The 23,709-nt window shown below is 29.0% G+C and overlaps 2 protein-coding genes across 3 annotated transcripts; one reads left to right on the forward strand and one right to left on the reverse strand.

Annotated features, from left to right (window-relative positions):
• Window positions 1–1,274: 1,274 nt before the first annotated feature.
• Window positions 1,275–7,027, reverse strand: LOC108479741 (proline--tRNA ligase, chloroplastic/mitochondrial). 2 transcript variants are annotated; one of them, XM_017782505.2, is made up of 11 exons: window positions 6,470–7,027; window positions 6,331–6,387; window positions 6,121–6,231; window positions 5,830–5,916; window positions 5,628–5,741; window positions 5,334–5,540; window positions 4,497–4,634; window positions 3,134–3,295; window positions 2,649–2,848; window positions 1,880–1,963; window positions 1,275–1,754 (listed from the first exon to the last, which is right to left on the reverse strand). In XM_017782505.2, exons 1-11 carry the CDS (start codon window positions 6,821–6,823, stop codon window positions 1,613–1,615), a joined length of 1,656 nt encoding a protein of 551 aa, XP_017637994.1. In that variant the 5' UTR covers window positions 6,824–7,027; the 3' UTR covers window positions 1,275–1,612. The 2 variants fall into 2 exon arrangements, with proteins under 2 accessions (XP_017637994.1, XP_017637995.1); XM_017782506.2 differs by lacking the exon at window positions 4,497–4,634.
• A 6,687-nt stretch (window positions 7,028–13,714) lies between these two features.
• On the forward strand, window positions 13,715–15,352 carry LOC108478289 (protein SRC2 homolog). The gene has a single exon (XM_017780732.2). The coding sequence runs from the start codon at window positions 14,203–14,205 to the stop codon at window positions 15,022–15,024; it is 822 nt and encodes a 273-aa protein (XP_017636221.1). The 5' UTR covers window positions 13,715–14,202; the 3' UTR covers window positions 15,025–15,352.
• Window positions 15,353–23,709: the final 8,357 nt, after the last annotated feature.

Raw genomic sequence — 23,709 nt, forward strand, 5'->3', positions numbered from 1 at the left:
TCTACATTTCAAAGCATTCTAATTAAAATTTTAAATTATTAATATTATATAAATTAATTGTTTTCATTAATTTAGTCGTTAATTTAAATATTAAATTTCAATTTAAATACGATGAATAAAATACTAATATACCTATTGCAAGTATAGATTAGATCTTACATATTATATGTTTTCTTTCACTTGGAATTCAAATTGTTTTATGAGACTTGATTGATACAAACAATATTTTGAAGATTTAAAAATCAGAATCAATTTAAAATTTAAAGCATAAATGCCGATGGGACTTTGGCATGATTGGTTAACGTTGAGACCCAGCATCCTTAAGCACTCAAATTCAAGTACTACCATGTCCTTTTTGATCAATTATTTTTGTTCTTCGCCTGCACTTTGTGCTTGCGTAATCCTTTGTCGCCAACAAGACAGTGGTGTAGTGGAATTTGCCCAATTTTGTTTTTGTTGTAACAAGACGGTGGTGGAATTTGCTCAAATTTGTTTGAAAATTTAATGTTAGTCGGTGCTTTATTCTTCGCCTATTATTGATCCCGTTCCAAATACATCGTAAATTTGCCTTTTATTATTATAATATGAATATAAGAATGTGTTGAAACAGTGTTTTTAAACTCAATTATTGAATCACAGTGATTTTAGTTATTATTTTTCAAATAAGAAATTCATTATATGGCACTGTATCGGCGCTACCTACAGCCTAAATTATATGATATGATTGTGGGCATATATTATATTATGACGGCCAACAAATGCGTCTCTTTTTCACGAACGTTTCTCCACTCGGTTCTGACCGCTCATCAAAATAGAGTTTCGGCTTTATAGAGGTTTAAAATTTTAATATATATTATTTTTATTAATATATTATTTAAAATGTATAAGAAAATTTAAGAAAGATTTGAGTAACTCAAAATTTCTCATCATCATATTTCATTTAACACATTGTCTGGCCATAAAATAAAATATTTAAACTTCAAAATATGATTTCATTTACTATAATATATATTTTATATTACTAAAAATATTTCTATGTTTTTACAAATCTAATGATAGATATTGCATATTTTTTATATTTTATATTTTTTAATTATACGTTTTAATTCATAAAATTTCAATAACCTAAATATATATAATGTCATGTTCTGTTCATTTTCGAGCATCAGGATAAAACAAAAGCAAGTTTCTGCTCCTCATGGAGCTTAATTTAGCTCCTCCATTTTCTCTATGATTTTGCAAATCAAAGTACCTACCAAGTCCTATTACAGAAATTTGATTAAATTGGTCCCTCTATTATTATAAAATAAATAACACACCAGATAAAAAGAATGCAAATAAGCCAATCTCATTTTATACATAAATATCACTATATATCAAACCGGATGTATAAATTGTTGTCCTAGATCAACCCCAAAGCAAGGCAAGAACATGACCAAATGACAGCTTTAAAAATGTATAAACAGTTATGTGTGCTGTTTCAGTGAATGTAGTGAAAGCTACGTGTTTCATATAGGAGAGGAAGAGGGTATAAAAAACCTGGACAAAATTCATGACATATAACTGCAAAACTAGATGGTTTGAGAGCTTGAAAATAAGCTTTACCTAAGTCTTAATAAGATTTTGCAAAAATGGCAACTTCGTCAGCATGCTTGCCTGTCATCAAGCATGTTTTGGTCCCCTGAGGCTGTTCGAAGGGGAAACAGCGAATCGTTGCCCCTGTTTCTTCTTTTATCCGTAACTCATCTGCATTGCTGCAGCAACAACAGAAATATATTGTCAGACTCACAAATGCACATGTTTCAGTAAATATATAGTCAAATGAACAATAGTCAAATAGTTCTGATATGGCTATCATCTATGAAAAAGAGTAGTATACCTAGCAGACCAAGGACCCCTAGCCCATTTGCCCAAAGATATTGCTTCTTTGAGTTCTTCATAAGAGCTCACATCCACTATGTTACTGCAAAGAGTCCAGAAAGCATTAGAGATAAGAGCAAAGAAGTCCAGAGTGCAGAGAAGCATATGGATTCTGTTCAACTCAAAAAATTCTGTGAAGCTCTCAAGGAAGTTGAAGCTTCCAAGAGCGATAGATACAAGAATACATCCATGTAGTAAACATAAAACCATTCGATATATAAGAAGAATATCTAATAAGACAAAGCGAAGACATTGTCAGAAATTGAATATCCCCAAAGCGATCCTATTTTTTATAGTTTCTAGAAATGCCAATAATAAGAATTTGCAATGGCAACACTTTGAAGAGATTTTGCAGGTTTAATTAATTAAGTAGATGTAAGAATTACAGAACAATGTACTTTTAATCAAAACATCAATTCTACTAATCCCTAAATCCTTCAGGGTCTACCATTGAACTGAAGGCAGCTATTCTTGTAAGCTCTAAAAACAAGAAGCTAGTTATGCAGTTTATCTGTTGTATACAAATAAAAGAGCAGGTTTGCCAATTCAATGGTCATGCTTTAGCTTTACAAACTCATCATATACACATACATAGTACATTTATAAGCTTGATTCAACCCAAATATCTACCGGCTTGCCATAATGAACATCAAAGCTCAAAAATTTGTTATCAGTCAAGTTCTCCTTGGGTTAAAACTCTTAATAATTGCTTGAGAAAGAAAACATACCTGTCCCGGAAAGATATTGCCCTCTGAAGAAGAGATGATTGGATCTCATCCAATCTGTCTTTGACATAAGCTTCCAATATTGAAGGTTCCATTGATATTCCAAAAACTTTCCCTTGCTTCCCAGGAATATCTCTTCTAGATATGACCACACTCCCACTCGAAACATCACGGGGACCAATTTCAATCCTCAGAGGCACTCCCTACAAAATTATTATCTAAAGCTTGAGGCAGATGAAAGTTAAATATATTTTTTGCAAAGCAAATAAACATCACATGATAAAATAATATAAGCACCCAAAAAACTCAAGGGACGGATCACAACTTCATCCATACACATTTTCTGGATCATGAACAGAAGTTTTATGAACTTCCTAGGAGATTCCTTATCCCAGTTTTTTAGCTTGAGGAAGAACATAGAGTTAAGAAATAAGATTTATACTTCGGCATAACCAATATAAGTGCTGCCCATTTTAAGGTAAAGATACCTTCATCTCCCAGAAATTGAACTTCCATCCTGGTGTCCTCTGATCTGTGTCATCAAGTTTAACCTTAAGTCCAGCATTTTTCAGAGTTTCTGCAACAGAAGATGCAGCATCTAGAACTCCCGTTTTCTCATCAACCTTCTTCCAAATAGGTACAATTACCACCTGAAAGCGTATGATAGACAACACAAAAAGACAATCATCATAAAAATAATAGAAATTTGTAAGAGAAACTCAAGGCATTTTTTTCTTTTTGGTTTTTAAAATTTATTAAGCATTACCACTTGAAAGATGAACAACTGAACCAAGAAGATAAGTATATTCTAATGATTATGTGTTGTAGGAACAGACAACAGCTGGCATTATCACATACACTTGACCGGAACAAGTAAAAGATATAAATGAAGATCATATGCAAAGCCAAAACTCTAATTAGTTTAAAAGCCAGTAATTACGAGGAAAGCAAGGAGAATAGACCACTAGCACCTCAATACTTACAAGCATCTTTGCCCTTAAGATCAAGAAGTCTAGATAAGCATCAGACTCATTAATGCCCTATTGAGACATCATTTCGGGTTAAACTGGTAAGCCCACACAGGGAGACTGTTTTGTCTCAAAGAAAATAATTGAGCTATTATAAAAATGGATGTGGTGATACAGACTCCAATTATCTACATATTTTCCTCTTCCCTTTTCTTTCTTTTTTGAGTATTATTATTGGTAAAAGAAGTATCTCTAAGGGACACATCAATGGTTGGGATCTGGTAATTCGAACTTGGACATCTCAAGTACAATTCTTAGGAGGACAAGGCTTTTATAGATGGGAAGATACTCCATTTTGTTACCCAAAGCCCAGTGAATTACCATATGCAGGTTTAATAAACCAACAAAATTTGTTGTCAAGACAGCTATAACAACAACACCCACTATTACCTTTTTTTAAAGCAAAAAAAAAAAAAAAACTCTCTCTACTATTAAAACATGTTACACAAGTATTCTCCCAATATTTATTTAGCTTCAGAACAACATTGTGTATCGATAAATTGCACGAAGATAATCTAATATTCAGAAAGTTGTTTGCAAACGTAGTTCCACTGTACATATCATTCTACTTATACGCTCCATCTTACAGGCTGAACCATAGCTACCTAAAGGGTCTGACACTGTATTTTGTGTAACTTCTTAAAAGAATAACATGCTTCTTCTACAGCAAACAGAATCCCAAGATAGCTTACAATTGACTAGCAGTCTCAGCCCCATAATTTTATATCAGCAGCATATTTACCATTGCCTTTGATAAGAAAAGGACCAATCAACTAATGCCAGCAACAGTTCAGGCCATCTATTACAGTTTATCATTACATACATGTACTGGTGCAATCCTCGGAGGAAGCATCAGGCCAGCATCATCTCCATGGGTCATTATAATACCACCAACAAACCTTGTGCTGATTGCCCAAGATGTTTGCCACACATGTTGCCTTAGTCCATTTTCATCGGTGAACTGCCCAAGCATAACTTTCAGTCTAAAGCCTTTATTAATTATAGAGTTACCAATACAATGGCCAGTACAATATGCAACAAAAGGGATCGATCATTCACTTTAGCATTTAAAAGGCTTATGCCTACCAGAAACAAATAGAAAAGAAAATTGCTGCAAACCCTTTGTGGAAGGACAATAATAAATGAATAAAAGGGACAGCTAAGTACAAAAATGTCCTCCATTCTACAGTGCCTAAGCAGTGTTATAATCTTTTTAAAAATATATACTAACCTTGCCTGGCTTTTGGATTGGCTTTCTGAAATTGCTAGGACCAAGAGCAGAGACAGTAAAACAATAAATTACTACATCAACGAGAACATAAGGAAAAATAAAAAAAAAATCTAAAGCAACCCTAGACGACCAATAACAGATGCCTATGTAATCCTGGAAAATGTCTCCCAAGAACAAATGTGTCATTAAGTGGAAAAAATCCTTGACAGTGCCTATATTCAATAATAACCGAAGGTTTAAAGAGTTAACCACAAAAAGATAGCAGGTACATATTTCATCTATGTGAAAGTAAATAACAGAAGTGCATTGCTTGCCAGCAATTTCCTTATCATTAAACTTCATTGGTAAACAAATTATTTGCTCCCTGCATGCATATCCATATCAGGAATGAAAAAGAGATAAAAAAGTAGCACCCCATGTATAAATCACCTGTGTCCCAAAAGCACGGGAGAAGTTTTGCCCAAGATTGTGGCTGGTTCCAGCTTGCAAGGCCTTGCGATCACCCATCATAGCCTCTATTGTATAGGTTTTGTCAGCACCAGCAAATGTTTCCACTTTAGATTTTCTACCTGCAATTACAGGTATTGCAGCTTGCTCATAAGCAAACTTTGTATAGACATCAATCATTTCCAGTGCCTGCAGTTCAGTAGCATCCAATCCTTTAAATAAAAACAATACCATCTAAATTCATCATGTCTAAGCCATAGGTAAAGTGACATAAACCTCTTTTTCTGCCTCTTCCAGTGTGGCATGAGCTGTGTGACCTTCCTGCCAAAGAAATTCAAGGGTCCTTACAAATGGTTTCGTCCGCATCTCCCATCTTGTGACATTTGCCCACTGAATGGTATAAAACAAGGGAAACAAAGTAAGTGGCAACCCTGCATAACTGTATAAACAGGCCAAATATATATAACTAAGCTTATACCTGATTGATCATTAGAGGGAGATCACGATAACTGTGAATCCACTGTGTAAACATATGATTTACTATAGTTTCACTGGTAGGTCGAACCTGTCACAACCTCAGGAAGTATAACAATCAAAGGCAAAACTCAGGTCATGCCATCATGGTTACTCATGAACCAGCATTTTCATTAAAAAGTCATTCAGTTTGTATACCACTGAATATAATTAAGCTAATTCATAAAATTGCATTGATAACACTCAGTAATACTGTAAACAAAAAGAGTTAAGCTAAGTAATACTAAATGTGTACCACAAGTTTCTCTTCAAGTTCCTTTCCTCCTCCAATCGTAACAAGAGCTAATTCTGGACTAAATCCCTCAACATGGCTAGCTTCTTTCTCTATAAATGAGTATGGAATAAACTGTAGTCACAAAGTAAATTTCACAAACCATTAAGCTAAAGTAGGCAAAGCAAATATACAAAATGAGAGCTTAAAACTTATCCCAAAAAAAAAATTCACCTGTGGAAAGTACATGTTACTGTGCCCAGTCTCCTTGAATTTAACATTCAAATAATCCTGCAAAATTTTCAAAATCAACTAAAATTTCGAAAGATAAAAAGAGCAATTATTAGTGTAATTTGGAAGAAAATGAAGCGACCTGAATTGCTTCCCACATAGCGTAACCATAGGGGCGAATAACCATGGTACCACGAACGGGACCATAATCAGCTAGCTCAGCATTAGCAATAACATCAAGATACCAAGCATTGAAGTCCTGAGACCGAGGCGTGATGACTCGGTCAGTACTCCCCCGGTCTTGGACTCGGCCGCTCTTCTTACTGTCAACTCGGTCCTCGGTTTCCGTTGGACTCGACGCAGCGCTTTGGGCGGAGAACCCAGCAGCCAGAGGCGGACGGAGATGGAGACGCCGCCGAAGAGACACCGTGGAGCGGCGGGTAAAGGAAGGAGAGAAGAGGGAGGTGAGCGCCGGTAGTCTTAGAGACGACACCATTTCCGTTGGGGCTTTCGGAGTTTTTCAATGTACAGTGTTCACTAGTCTTGAAGCCTGCTTCAGGGTCGAAGAGATGAGATTTCTAAAGAGGTAGGGATTGGGTGCGCTCGTGTACATTGAGGATTAATATCGAACTTTTTGGTCGCTCGATTAGTATTTGTCAAACAAGATCATGTGTAGCTGGGCTGAATAGCCGTGGTAGATCCAAAGAGAGGCTAAATCCTACACATAAAAAATACCTTAACATGTCCGCGTAAACCAGTCAACTTGACGGATTAATTCGGGTGCTTACGTCGGGTTAATTCGGGTCATTTCAATTCTTAATGTTGTTCGAATCAGTCATTCGGGTTTGTTGATTTTTTCAATGAAGTCATCTTGTGTAATTTCCCTAATTTCAAATTACTAGTTTCCATCCTTCCAAATTTACACTAATAAAGTATTATAAAACCCTTTATAAATGAGTAAATTAGTTCTCTATTGAAATTTTCATCTATTTATAATATTAAAATTAATTCTTAGTATGTTAAAATGAGCTATACGTATTTGTCGATTTTATTTAAAAATATTTTAATTAGTTAAATTTTATATATTAAATAAATAAAACTAAAATTGTATGGGAATAAACTAGTTAAATTATATTAGTATGAATATATTTGATTTTTATATAAAATTCATAAAAAAATCATCCATAATAATTGAATCTAAGACACTATTTTTAAAACCTTCAATTTTTCATTTTAATAAAAAGTTTTAATTATTTTTATATAAATTTATAATAAATATATTTTTATATATTTTATAAAAGTTTTCATTCACTTATTGAATATGTCGTTGAATTAACATCATTAATTTATCGAACATCAACTTAGATAAAAAATTGGAAATAATTTACTTTTTTTTCTTAAAGAAATAATAAATATGATTACACTAGTGCTTGTGTTTTTATATTTTATATATAAATTTTAACAACAATTAAAAACATTAATTAAAATAACCAATAGCCTAAAAGTTGAACTTGATATCGTTGATATTTTGTGTACAAGACTTTTACCATTCCACTTAATAATTCATTCAAAGACTAATTTTTTTATAAATTTATTTTTTACATAAAAGTTTTATATTCATGTACATCATAATATCATGATTAGAAATATTCATGAGCTAGTTTATGATTCAATTCTAAATAAATTGAAGCTTCATATTAAGTCGCCTAAGTAGAAATTTTATTATTTAAAATCATAAAATTACTTTTACATAAATTTAATTTTAAATATATTAATGTAAGGTTATTTTTATTTTTTATTGTTTCAAGACAACAAAAGACATCAACTTACGCCGCTCGAAATTGAAAAAATATAAACTCAAACTTAATCCAATATTGTGAACACTTTTAATCGAAATCCAGATTTAATACAAAGCTTCTTTTTACAGGAGTGAAGTGTCCAATTTGTTTGGGCTTTGAGCCCTAGATGTTTGAGTCCATATTTGAACTCGTAAACAGGTTGAATGTTCAGTCTCAGCAAATAAAATTTTGGTAAGCACACACACCTCATTAAATTATTAATAAATTTATGTTTTAGTTATTAGATATAAAAAATTACAAAATATTATTGAATTAATTAAAATTTTTTATGTAAGTCATTAAGCTGTTAAAATCATTGTCGTATGATATTCATTTGCACCGCCTACACAAATTGAAAGCTCTTATTCACCTTCTATTTTAAACTTTTAGGCGACATGGCTAAAATGATCATCACTCCATTCCATTAATACCCTTTTGAGTTTTTTTTTACTATTTTTTTTATGTTAGTTTTAGGATTATTTAACTTTAATTTTTCAACATTTGTGATTATTATTTTTAATAATAATATAATTAAGCATGGGCAAAGTCAAAAAGTCTTTTTAGGGATCAAAATTAAATTATAATTTTTATGATCGTAAAAATATAATTTTACCATTTTAATAGTCTATATCTTTATAATTTTTAAAGGATTAAATCAAATTTTTATTATTTTTAGGGAGCCAAAGTACAATTTTATCTTTACTAATTTAAAATTTTAAAGATTCTAAATAGAAATTTTTCTATTTTAGAGGGGGTTGGGGCCCTTGCCAATAGGGGTGTTAAGTCAGTTAACCGACCCGAAATAATATTAACCGAATTAACAGATCCTTCAAAATTTTTAACCGTTAACTGAACCGAATTTTTTTTAAAAAAATTAACCGAACCAAAATTTTTTCGGTTAATTCAGTCGGTTAACCGAATTAACCAAAAATTATATTTTTTTTTTATTTTTGGTTAAAATAAGTATAAAATTAACCGAATTAACCGAATTATTTGTATAAAATTATATGTTTTTATTTTTATTTTTAGTTTTAGATTTAGATTTTTATTTTTATTTATTAAATTATTTGTAATTTTATGATTGGGTTGGGTTGGATACTTGGGTAATATATATTAGATTGGGTATTTGGGTTTATGTTGGATTGGGTTTGAGTGAATAGTGAGATATTTATATATTATAATCTTATTTATTAATTTTTCGGTTAAACCAAAAAAATTCTGTTAACCGACTGGTTTCGAACCGAATTAACTGTTAATCGAAAACTCAAAAAATTATTAACCAACCCCTAACTGAATTAATTCGGTTAACCGACCGATTAACCGAATTCGGTCGGTTAACTGAATTTTTTGATTACTTGCCAGTTATGCCCCTATAATTAGGGATGGCATCGGGGCCGACAAATTTTTGCCCAACCCGACTTGACCCCAACTCTTAAGAAAAAAATCTACGTTGACTTCGCATCTGAAATTTAATAAACGACTTAACTTCATTTCATCCTGACCCAAATTTATTTAATTGTTTCGTTTTTTTTTTATTTTGAAGTAAATAAGATTACAATTTTTAATTATTTTTCAACAAAAGATTAGCATGTTTGAGTTTAGACTTAAATTTTAATATATTTATTTTTTATTTATATATTTAATTTTTATAAATTAAGGACATTTATGTTTGAGTTTATTGATGCAAAGGTAATTCATTTTAACTATTAATTACATTAAAAATCTTTAAATTCAATCCATTTTTTATAAACGCATTTGTATTCAATCTTCACATCTATTACTTAAGTTAACATTAAATAATAAATAAAATTATAATGTAAGAGGCTCAAAATATATATAATATAAATGATTAAAAATTAAAATCCTTGTAAAATTAAAATAGATTAAATACGATTGTAACACCAACATAGATACATAATTAGTTTATTAATATGTAATATGTATTAACAAGGATGAGTAGAGCGGAGATAATAAAAAAAAGGTATAACATGAATGTTTTTACGGTTAAAACTCGAGTATCCACTAAGAGTATTAATTATTTTTTTTTTATTACGAGTGCATTTCGAAAAGGTAAACAATTGATCACGAAATATGCTTCATTTTATTTAACGAGAATTGAACTCCTAATAATGTGATTAAGAAACGACATCACAACACACCTCGTGACTATACAACATAATTTCTTTTATATTCAAATCTTAAATTACCTATAAACCTTAAAAATCTTAAATTAAAAGATAATATCCACATAAAAATACTCAAATTTATATTTTCTTAATCATTAGGAGTGAGCTAAAATCAATTTATTTTATTGAGAGTGACACTGTTAGTAAGACTCCAATGTTAAAGAGGGTGGTTATACCTAAGCACCTCCTAACTTAGCCTTTATAATCATTTAGTAATCAATTTGTTTCAATGATAAAAGGAAAAACTGGGAGAAAAAAAGCTGAATGAATGGACAAATTGCAATAAAAATCAAATCCTTAATAGAGAAGATAGATATATATTTACAAAATTATCTCAAGATTTATTTAAATAATAAATTTTTTTGAATTACAATAATGGCGTAAAGCTTGAATAGCCAACGCAATTAGCGCGACTTGAATTCAGGCCATATTTAGGGCGGTAAACATCTTTGATTATAAAATTATCACAGAGGATTTTGTTTAAACAATAGTTTAATACATACATAATATTATTTATTAGTGACATGCTTTTAAATAAAATTTAAGAGATAAATATTAAAATTATACATGAACTTTTATTTAATGTAGAATGTTATACATAAATTTTGATTTTGTGCGATTTTATACATGATTTTTTATTTAATTTAATTTTCACAAACAATTAAATATTATCGAGTTAATACTATTTTACTTTAATATATTTTATATATAAACAATTATATTACTCCGACATGAAAATAAATGTATGTATACATTGTTTTAAATATGTACAATTGAATAAAATTAAAGCTTTATGCATACATATTTCATGTGTATAATTACATTAAATCAAAATTTATGTATTAAATTATATATTAATCAAAATTTATATATAAAATTAATATTTATCCTAATTTTTATGATATAACAATATTTAATTGTGAATTATCTAATCTATTATGTTATATATGTAATATCATGCTTCGCTTGAAAATTCAAAATTATACACTAAAATATCTAAAATGAAATCCAAACATGTTCAGGTAAAAGTGAAAATCAATGACATCGCCATAGTGCCAGACATACATAATCCATTCATCTTCAACAACGTTACGTTACATTGCAAGGAATGTAGTTTGTACGATAATCCAATCAGATTCCAACACGTAATCCAAAAATTGAACTACCCGGTAAAATATCCTATAATGAAAATATTCAAATAAATAAGCCACAAAGTGGAGCCCGCTGATTGTTTTTAATGTGACGGTAAAATTGCATTGTCTATACGGCAAGCCAAATATTACACCGAACACCTTTCTTCACACACACATAATTATATATTTAGTAAAATAAAAAATAATAAACTAAATAAAATGTGGGCACAGAATTTTCCTTGAATCCAAGCACTCCGTTTTTTATTATTATCTGGGTTTGGTGGGATTTTTTTCAATGGAAAATACGTTAAAAAAAATTATAATATTTAATAACAATTAATGATAATATTAGAGAGAGAAAAGTGAGAAGTGAAGTTAACGCCAAGCAGATGCGACGGTGAGTGTTTGGCTAATCCAGCCAAAACTAATACCGTCGTTTTCTTCTTTAATGATGAATTCGGGTTGACACGATTATCGGTACTGAGTTTAGCGCAAATTGACTCTACAACGTTTTAGCTCAGAGGCTTTTAACTTGAACCCCACCATGCTCATTTGGGCTCGCCATTTCCCGAAAGCCTCGCATCTTTCAACGTGGTCCCTCCCTTCGCACGCAACTGAGTTGGCAATTTTACGTAACAGCGCTTCTTCTACCTTCACTCGTTTCGGGTTATTCAGGGATATGGTCAACTCAATTGAGTCAACCAAGGCTCCATAATATCCGCATGCTTCTCCCCTCCTTTCACCTATAATCCTATGGACAAATTTCTACATGAGGAAACTTTAAAGGATGAATCATGGTGAATCTCTTGCACGTATATTTGGATGTGACTAGCAAAATATATGTAAATCTTTTAAGATCATTTAGTTTGCATGACAACTACTTGGGTGCCATACAAGTGGAAATTAATATCTATTCTTTTGACTGGATTCACTTCAACTAAAAGTATTTTGGTGGGATTTTAATTGTTATTTAGACAAATCTTTAAATATATCTTAAAATTGAATAATACATAATTAAATTTCATAGAAACGAGAATCCAAAACATCATATAAGATTCTCAACCTTTCTTAATTAAATTTGGTGGGATTTTTCATGTTTTTATTTTTAAAATAAATTAATTTTAACTTAGTTATTAAAATTTGATTTTTTTTATCTCAACATTCCAACATAAAATTTACTACTTAAACCCTATTTAGATTAATGCAAAAACCAACCCGCCGTCAAAAGCACATCAACAAGCCACAATTTGTTTGCGGTACATAATTTGGATGACCAGTATGTTGTCCCCATTTGTTTAGGACCAGCAACATGCCTTCGTTTGGCAATAATCCATGTACCTCTTTTTAATTTTAATTTTGAATAAATTACACTAATAATCACTTAATTATATATTTTGACCATTTAACTATAAAAATTATAAAATGATTATTTGATTATTAATAAATTTAATTAAAAATTTTAATTTGAAGTTAAATTTTAACCATTTTAATCACTAACAATAAAAAGTTACAAAATAATTACTCAACAATTTAATTTTATCTTCTTCTTTTTTATTTTTTTGCAAGTTTGAAATTTTATGATTTTGATTCACATTCAACTTTTCTTAAATAATCGAACTATCCATTGTAATTAAATTTAAGTATACTTATTTATAATTACGTAGCAATGTTTGGAGGATCATCACGATACTACTAAATTGGCTGAAATTACTACTAAATTGGCTGAAATTGAATTATCCCAAATTTTAAAGGATGCAGTTAAGGAATCGGGGAATTATGCAAGATAAATTACCTGTAATAACTCATTTTTTTCCTCCCTCTTTAAATTAAGTAGTTATGTAAATTAATAAGATAATACAAGGAATTAAAATATAGTGAGCTTACATTTTTACAACTACTCAGTAATTTTCAAACGCATTAATTAGTAAAAGTATTATAGAAGTTTTGAAAAAGAAATAGATAAAATTGGTCCAACTCATTTATATACAAATAGATTGAGCGGACTTGAATCTTGAATGTAAGCTTAAGTTCAATTCATATTTTAAGCGAGCTTAATAATTTTACCAAATCTTCTTAAATTTTAAACTAATATTTAAACTTGAATAGATAACCTGACTTATAAATAGATATAATTTAAACCTAATTTTATAAATAAATATCTATTGTCTATCAAATCAATAGCGAGTTGTTATCTTAATTTTTTTAAATGAAACAGTGATTTTAAAGAAAAGAGTGCACAATAAATTAAATTATTCCAACACAATCATAAACTATTACAGCCACTTTTAACAATGATCACAACCTAACATAACAAGGACACAAGGTGAGTTAAAAGGTGAGACAATTGATTTCAATTTCAAAATGCTTAAACCTAATAATTATTAACTCAAAACATAAAAATTAAATTTCGTTAATTAGATATCCTAGAAGCAATTATCCCTCGTATACGTATCATCAAAGAAATTATATAAGAACTGTTTATTACTGACTACATATATATTTACATAATTCAAACATAATAGATTGATAATAACTAATAAACCAAGAATCCAGTTAGAATAGGCCACCTGTCAACCAAGGTCAAAAGAGTAAATTGCTACAGAAGAACCTCGTAAGACTCATCTCTCCGGTTAATGGAACCTGTATAAAATGGCCCTCGGCTCAACCTCAGCCATCATCACCTTGTCTATTGCTCTCCAAAACTGAACCAGAAATATCATGGCCTATCCGCATGAAATAGAAGTAACCCTCACCACCGCCACGAACCTCAAAAACGTGAACTGGCGCTACGGTCCGATCAGGCCCTACGTCGTCGTTTGGGTTGACCCAAATTACAAATTTTCCACTAAAGTCGACGCGGAAGGTGACACCAGTCCCACCTGGAACGAAACTCTCGTCCTCCCTCTCTCTGCTCCCATCGACGACGATACAACCCTCTTCATCGACGTCGTACACGCCGGCTCCGAGGAAGACACCAAGCCTCTCATCGGCTCAGCTAAGCTCAAGCTCCGTGAAGTTCTCGATGACGCCGGCTTCGGTGAACGCCACAAGAAAACACTCCAGCTGAAACGTCCCTCCGGGAGGCCGCAAGGCAAAGTTGACGTCAAGGTTTTGATCAGAGAGTCACGGTATCACGAGCCTGATCCGTACCGTGCAACTCTCTACCAGGTCCCAACATCACCGGCAGCTCCGCCAGCTTATGGTTACCCGTACGGTCAACCGCCGCGAAATCCTTACTATGCATCTCCACCAGCTGCCTACCCCTACAGTGGTTACAATTACAACGTCCCGCCGCCGTACGGTCAGGCTCCATTGAGCATGGGAAATGGAGGGTATACTTATTACGGGCAAGAGGAGAAGAAGAGTAAGTTTGGAGGGATGGGAACAGGGTTGGCGGTGGGTGCGGTTGCAGGGGCATTGGGTGGACTGGCGTTAGCAGAAGGTGTGGATGCGGTGGAGGATCATATCGTAGATGAGGTGGCGGAGAAGGTTGAAGACGATCTTGGATACGACGACGTTGGTGGTGCTGATGATTTTTAAATTCTCTAGACAGTTCTCCACGTTTCTACCTAGTGTTAATTAACTGATGTCGTCACAAGTTGAATGTAATATATTGTAAAAAGAACATTTGATGTATTGACGTGTCACCGTTGGGTTGGTTTTATGGATGTTGTCTTTGGGAGTGCATGGGCCATGACATTTGCAGTAAGCAGTTGTTATTGACGTCATGCTTTTCTTAATGGTGGGTTGAAATGCACGCAGTGTTTTTTTTTTTACAGCTCACACGTCGAGTAAATTATGCTGTAAACATTATTACGCGTCCAAATTTCGATTAAATTAATAGGCTTAACCAATTTAATTTGATTAATCGTTGGATTATTGAATCTACTTTAGTTGAAAATTAATTAATATTTTAAAATTTTAGATTGTTAATTAATTTTATTCGAAACCTCACAATTTATTTTAGTTGGTCTTCAAATATCCCTCGCACCTTGTTGCAATCCTCGAACGTATGCCGGACACCCCTCAACGACGTCGTGTAAATAACCGTTTAAACACCATTAGTAAAAATAACATAACAAAAGGTAGTAAAGATAATGACACAAAACCCGGTCATGTTAAGCATCCAAGCACTCAACTTTAGAAAATTCAGTATTTAATAGAGGTGCACGTAAATTCTTGATGCCTTTTTTAAGTGACAGGATGATTAGAGTAGCCAGGCACCGATCCGCTTTCTTTGAATGCCTTCAATCCTTTAGTGCGCTTCATGCTCTAAAGGCTTGGTAGCCGATGTGTGTGGCTCAGTTTACGTGGTTGGGCCGAGACATGACTGAGTCTGGACTTGATTCAGGCATAAGTATTGGGCTTTTCTCAAGCAGTTCGATGAGCAAATGACTTGAAAACAAAACATCAGCAGATGTTTTTGTTGGTGTCGGTCTTCCCCCCTCAATAAAATGCTACATCCCTTTCTGTTTGACTTTCGTAGAACATCTGTTTCAATTACATGGACTAAACTGCTTGTCCCCTTCTGTCAATGGAATCATGTTCATCTTTGGCTTCCTTTCTTTTCTATCCTTCTTTTTTTATGATAGGTTGTTGAGCATCTAGGTTTTGGTTTCACTACTGATTGCAATGTATGAATTTATCCAGTTTCATCATGTGTAAATGTTATATATAGATTTTATTCATTTTTTCGATTTATTGCAGTTGTATTTTTATATTGATTTGATTCTATGTTATAATGATTCTATTTTATATTGATTTGATTCTATGTTATAATATTCATAGAAAAATATTTAATCAAGAAACTTAATGATTTATTGAATTTGGTATCTTTAATTCCACTTGTTGAATATTTTTTCGGTTAATAAAATACAATTAACATATTTCTTCACGTGAAATTTAATCATTTTATTGAAATAATTTTTAATTAAGATCATTTACATTTAATAAATGATAGTTTATATGCTTGCTTATATGAAATAATTATAACTTTACTTAAAAATTTAGACCATATGTTGTTATAGATAACTAATTTAATAAAAATGTACTTCATAATTATAAATGTTGTTATCATGTTAAAAGCTATTATAGAGAGTTAAAATAAAACGTAAAAATTAATTTTCTAGAAACTTGATTCTTTCAACGAAATGTCGTTATAACGAATAGTTGCTATTGCCATAGAAAAGACTTGATTGTATATATTAAAATTTATACAACATAAATCATTAATATATATAAAAAATAACAAGAAACTTTACTAATGAAGTTTTGGTATAGATAGCAAAGTTGACTCGATTTTGAGTCTTATTATCTGCAATTGTAATATATATATTTTGTGTGAATTTAATCTTACTCGTAAGTGAATTATTCAAAAGCATATTAAATATTATTTTGTTATTGAAAATAATATAAATACATAGATTGTAATGTTCAAATTCAATGTATTGTACAAAATGTAAATCATTATAAACGTTTAAATTGAAAAAGAAAATGAAGAAGACCCCACAAAACATTCCATTCTATCTTCAAAAGAAAGGCATACACGATGGTGTGAGATAAATCCCCTCTCTTGCTTTTTATTTAAATAATTAATTATTTATTGAGGTTGCTCTAATTATTAAATTATTGTATGTTCAAATTAAATAGAAAAAAAAAATAGTGTTAGTGGAATTTTTGTAATATGTGATGGGATTGGGATTTTATTTTTATTTGAAAGTTGTATACGAATTTGGATAGAAACCCTTTCACCTACTTTCTACATGTGGTGTGCCGGTTTAGCTTTAGCCTTGTAGGCCCATAACCACACGCATCCACCCAATTTCCGGGTCAGTTTCTAAAATATCCATTGCTTTGCGCTCTCTCGTTGGACCCACTTTTCTTTTAAATGCCTTATTTGCTTAATTACTTAATATAGAAATAAAAATAATATTTTAATTAATGAAGATAATTCTTTTTCTTGTTAATAAAGATTTGCTCATATTAAGAACTGTTTTCTTTTAATTATTTAGGGAAGGCGATTAGAAAATTGAGGCCAGACATGATTCATAAATTTTTAAGGGATTAAAATGTAAAATTAACATTATATTAATTTATAATTTTTAAAAGTTTCAAGGCCTACAAGACAATTTTACCTTGAAAGTGGGCAAGGCCAACACCTTCCTCCATTTACACCTTTGGACTTAAGGTCATGATATAATGCAAACGAGAATCTAACGTTATATAAATAGAAATTCTAAGATTTTTAAAATAATATTATCTTCGCAAATATATATATATATATATATATATATATATTTGTTTGGAGTTAACCATTAGATTGATGAAGGAAAGTATAAGTATAGTTTAAAATTTTCTTCTTCATTTTTTCTGTTGACTCTAGAGAAATAATTATTTTATATGTGACCAATTTTAATGCAAAATAATAATTGACTGAACATTAATTATTTTTACTATAAATTATTATTAAAATAATAATTTAATTACCTTAAATTCAATCACTTGTGACTCAATTTAGTCTATAATTGAACTAAAATCTTACACAAGAATAAATTTATTATTCAAATTTTATTTTTGTCGTGTTTGTTAATTAAGAGTAATGTAAAGATATCACATAATGTTATGATATTTCACATAGATGGAAAGGTGACATTCCCTTTAAAGGGATCAATTTACTTCATCCCAAAAAATAAATTCAAAATTTACTCTTCTAAAAAAATATATATTGAATGTTTTTGTGTGTCATGGTCATGAAAGCTAATTTACTATTTATATGGCACGATTTCATGATTTGATGAATTATGATTGAGTAGACCCTCATGTAGGTCAACACGTATCCTACTATAAGGTAAATATATGTTTCTTGAGTAAGGAATTCGCCTATATGATGATGCTAACTGCACGGTGATGAACTATGTATTAGTGAGCTGGACATACTGACTGAATTGTCAATTAGTATGAAAATCAGGTTAATTTGAGAATCGAGTAAAAATGAATACCATAACAAAAACATATTGAAAATATGGATTTTCGTAAACAATTATCAACTTTGATTTATGTATACAACTTTTTTTTTTTTTCATTTTAGTTTAAGTAATAATAAACAAACTTTTTGTTACTTTTGATTGCAACAAAAAAGTTTTTACCTTTTTCATAACCTACACGAGTGGGAACTAGGAAAGTGAATCATCATAATTTGGAACTTTATAAGCCCATTATTAATGTGTATATATAGGTATATATATGAAAGAGAATAAAGGCAAACATGATTTAAAAGGCACATCTACAAAAAAATCTTATATTATAAGATTAGAAGTTGATATATGAATCATTGCCTTATGCATTTCAACTTTTCCACCATCACTATCATCTTTTAGTCTTAGGTAAAAAGCTAACAAAATCAATGTAAAAAGTTATAAAAGGAAAATTAAAAAGTAAAAAGTAGGTAAAAAGTAATAATAAAATGATTCTTTCTTAACCCATTTGTAATTAAATTGGCCTGATTTTAGTTTAGTCCCTTTGTTATGTTTAGATTTAAAAATATATATATATATATATATATATATATATAATATTGAATGATGGGATCATACAATTTAAACTTGTACTGAAAAGAGTGTCTCATTAAAAGCTTTAATCGCTTAATACAAATCAAGGCTTAAGATATGATTCTTATACTTTAGTTTGACATAATTTAATCATTTTTTTTGTAATATTATTAGTAAGTGCAAATCGATAATATTGTAAATTGATATTAAAGTTATAACGTGAAATTTTTAAGAGTTTATCTTAGATAGAATGATATTAAAAGTCTCCTTTTAATCACTCAATAATAATATACCACATCATATTTTTTTAGAGTGTATAATAATATAACAAATTAAAAACATTAAATTAACTCTTATTACTATTTTCAAGTCTAAAATAAATCTAATTTTTATATAAAATTCTCAGGTTTTAGAATTTTATATTATCTAAAAGAATTTTTTATATTGTCATTCATTTATAAAATATACTGCAATGATATATATATATATATTAAATAAAACTATAAGGAAACAATTTAAACCTAAAATACTTCAACTCAAATTATCAAACTTCTGAAATTAGGGTGGATTTAATAATTTTTATGGGCTAGAATTAAATAATAAAATTTTGAGAAATCAAAATATAATTTTACAATATATTAATTTATGATTTTATTTTTTAAAAGGATTAAATAGATATAATTTTATTTATTTTAGGAGTCAAAATATAATTTTACTACAAATTAATATTTAATTTAATAATTTAATAAGAACTTATATGAAATTTTTCTATTTGAGGGGCCAAAGCCTCTGCGTGCCCTTTTAGATTAACCCTACTTGAAATTATCAACATTGTGATTTAAGCTAAAATTTCATTAATATTTTATAGGTTAAAACATGTTATAAGTTCCTAAACTCTTCACAAATTAAGAATTTAATATTTGTATTTTTATTTTTAAGAATTTAGACTTTTTATTTTTCAGATTTCAAAATTTATATCTAATTGTTAAAACTGTTAATTTTTTTGTTAAATTTATTGGCGTAATATTTTGAAATAAAAATCTCATTTAGTAGTCATGTAACTAAAAATGATATTGTAATTAAGTTGAATGTAACAAAATAGTTTTAACAGTGTTAACAATTAGTCTTAAATTTTGAAATTAAAAAGTAGAAAGACTAAATTTTTAGAATTAAAAGTATAAGGACTAAATTTTAATTTTATGAAAAATATAAGGACTTATTGTATATATTAACCTATTTTGTAAATATATTTTCACATATATATGTCGAGGGTAGTGTTAATTAGTGTCATTATCGAAAAGATTTCATTTTGATAATGAAGAAATAATAATAATAATAATAATGAAAAAAAGAAATGGAGAAGGGAAAAGAGGGGGGAAGAGCCAAAAGAAGAAAGGGCGTTGAGGTATCGTTATCAAAAGAGAGGCAGAAAAAAAAAAGGATAACGGGGTAACGATAGAAAGGGGAAGCAAAAGGCAAGCAACCGTGCAAAGTTTTAGTTATAAAAAAACGGGGGGTCACTGTCCTACGTAATTCACGATAACCCATAATCTCAACAACAAGTGGATGACCACACGTGCGCACGTTTGACAAAAGAGTTCCCTTGTTCCAATGTAACAACAATATATATATTTTTTAAAGTAACGGAATTGCTTGCTTTTTCTGTTGGGCTTATGAATCGAAAAACACTCTCCTCTCCGATATTAGCAATTTTAGCGGCTTTTTTGCCAACTGTTGCTCGTCTTTTGTCCCCGTTTCAAGATTTTTGTTTTTGTTTTTTCTTTATTAAAATCGAGTTAATTTTATTGGCTCTTATTTTAAATTAATTTTAAAATATTTTAATTATATTTTAAATTATCAATATTATATTAATTATATCTTTATATTATTAAAACTATTAATTTAATCATTAAATTATACATAAAATCTTATGTAATACAATTTTAAAAAAGTTATTGCATAATTTTAAAATTAAAACTGAAAAAGAGAATAAAATTTAATTTTTATAAAAGATTCGAAAACCTTAAAATCAATATTTTAGAATATTTATATATTTTTATTTTAAATTATAACACATAAAATTAGATGCCTCATTTAATGATTTTAATAATTAAATAATCTTATTAATATAATATTAATATTTTAAGAATGTGATTAAAATATATTAAAATTTAAAATTAATTTAAAATAAAAATAATAGATTTAACACACCATTATTATAAGTAAATTTGTTCATACGCTGGATCCAGCCGTAACCGGTTTTCTAATATTTTTAAAGTTCAGAACTATTCCATAAAACCTTTTCGCTGTTTAAAAATTAATAAAAGTAAAATATTATTATATGTAAATATATATACACATACATACATATACAGAGTAGCTTAAAATTTAAAAAACGAGCGTTTCAAAACTTGTCATCGGCATTGGCGACAGATGGCAAATGCAACACAGCAACAGCACATTACAATAAATCACGAGTTTCTCACAGCCTTCTGGCATTATTTGCAATAACTGAATGCCATCGTGTGAATTTTCTAATAAAATCGAAGGGTAATTTCGTCAAACCTTTAGCTATGGGACGAAATTTGCGAAACGTTATGTTTCTTCAGTGTTAAACTTCCTTGTGGGACTATATTCCACTATTTAAAAATAAAAAGCTTTTGATTATACCATTTTTTTTAACTTTTTATTTCTTTCAAATTTATATTTAATGTTACATTCTATTAATCGTTTGATTCCACTAAAATTAACATGTTAAAAATTGTTTCGACATGCCATAGACTAAAATACAAACTTTCAAACAATTAAAATGCATGACGTGCGACTTAGAAAAATTATTTTATAAATTCTCCTTATTACATTATTCATGTTAAAAAGAAATAATAGGTGATGTGAAAAAAGATGATATATTTATTTTTAATTGATAGAAATCATGAATAATGTAGTAAAGAGGATTTATAAAATAACTTTTTGATAATTAAGTAGATAAAAATTAATATATAATTTTTATTAAAATCTTGAAAATAGAAAAAAGTTAGATTTCGTAAAATATTATTTTAGAAATGATATAGTATATCAATATAAATACTAAAACTGAAAAAGTTGTAAAATTACAAAATTGAAAAGACAATTTAGAAATTTATAAAACCTGTCTAAAATTCCAAAAATATATAACTTTATAAGGTTTAGAAACTATTAAAATATATAAATATAAATTAAAAAATAAAAATTTGAAAAAATGTAAAATAGAAAAACAAAGTTAAAGTTTAGGAATCTTTAAAAAAGGGGTCAAATTTTAATATATTCATAAACTCTAGAGACAAAATTTCAATAATTACTTTTTTATCAAAAAATATATATCTAACCATTTTAAAAATTAAAAAAGAAATAAAAATCATTTGAATTTAGAAAATTTAAAAACATATAATAAATAAAATTCTAGAAAATTTAATAACTATAAAAATGTTTATTTTTACAAAAAATAATTTCTATAAATTTTTTTTTTTTTCTTTTGAAAAATAAAATTCAACTAATGGGATTAACAGTGATGATATTCAATTGTAATTTTCTAAAATACCAAAATGGGAGAAGTGTTATAGTTTATGGTGAAATCACGTTTTAAGTCATAAAAATAGTTATGTTTTTTATAAAATGAATATTTAAACTTGTGCTATTCTTATGAAAGATGAACATTTAGTCAATAGATTACAAGTTGTCGTTCAATTTAATTATGATTTTAGTTTATATTTTTATTCAAAAATTGTGTGGATACAATTTAAATTTTCAATGATTAGTTTATTTAAAAATTAGATAGTTGATTGAGCTTTGTTTTATTCCGTAATTTAGAGGATGAGATTAGAAAATGCTTAAGTATATTTAAATTTACATCTTTTTAATTGTTATAATAACAACAACATTAATTTAATTAAAATTCAATTAGATATGAAAATACAATGTTCATTTATAATTAACATGATTAGTCATAAAACATATTAGTTTTAGGATTTTTGTTACATGCTAATATTCAATTGACATAATTAATATATAATAAATTTTATCGTGTGAAAGCAACGTCTTAAAAAGATAAAAGTATGTGTTATGTACTTTTGTCAATTTACCTTTAATGATACTAGTAAAATTATTTTATACATGCTAATAATTCATTAATATCGTGTGATTAAGTTGATATCACAAATCAACAAGTCAATAGTGATGGTATTAATGAAATTATTTTATACATTTAATGGTACATGCTAATAATTCTATTGGCATAATTAATAACCTTATACATGTAAGGGTATTTTATAATTTCATTAATCAAGTCATTGACTTGATTCGTGACACCAACTCAATCGATACTTAAATAATAATATAAATATCAATATTCATAATTATTACAAGTTATTTTATTCATATAAAGATATTTTTATAATTTTATTAATCGAGTCGGTGATTAATTATCCGGTGACTTTAATTGAATCACACAAATAATAATATAAATCTCTATATTCATAATTGTCGTAAATAATTAAAATTTCCTTTTTGGGGAGTGGGGCATAATAAATTATGAGCATAATTTCTAAAGAAATGATACATTTTATCATAAAAAGGTTAAAACAAAATATAAGACATTATATCGTTTTTTTTTCCCTTTTTTTTTTTGATTGGTTGGAGGTTC

The sequence above is a fragment of the Gossypium arboreum genome, chromosome 12, assembly GCF_025698485.1.
Source record: "Gossypium arboreum isolate Shixiya-1 chromosome 12, ASM2569848v2, whole genome shotgun sequence".
NCBI classification, from domain to species: Eukaryota; Viridiplantae; Streptophyta; class Magnoliopsida; order Malvales; family Malvaceae; genus Gossypium; species Gossypium arboreum.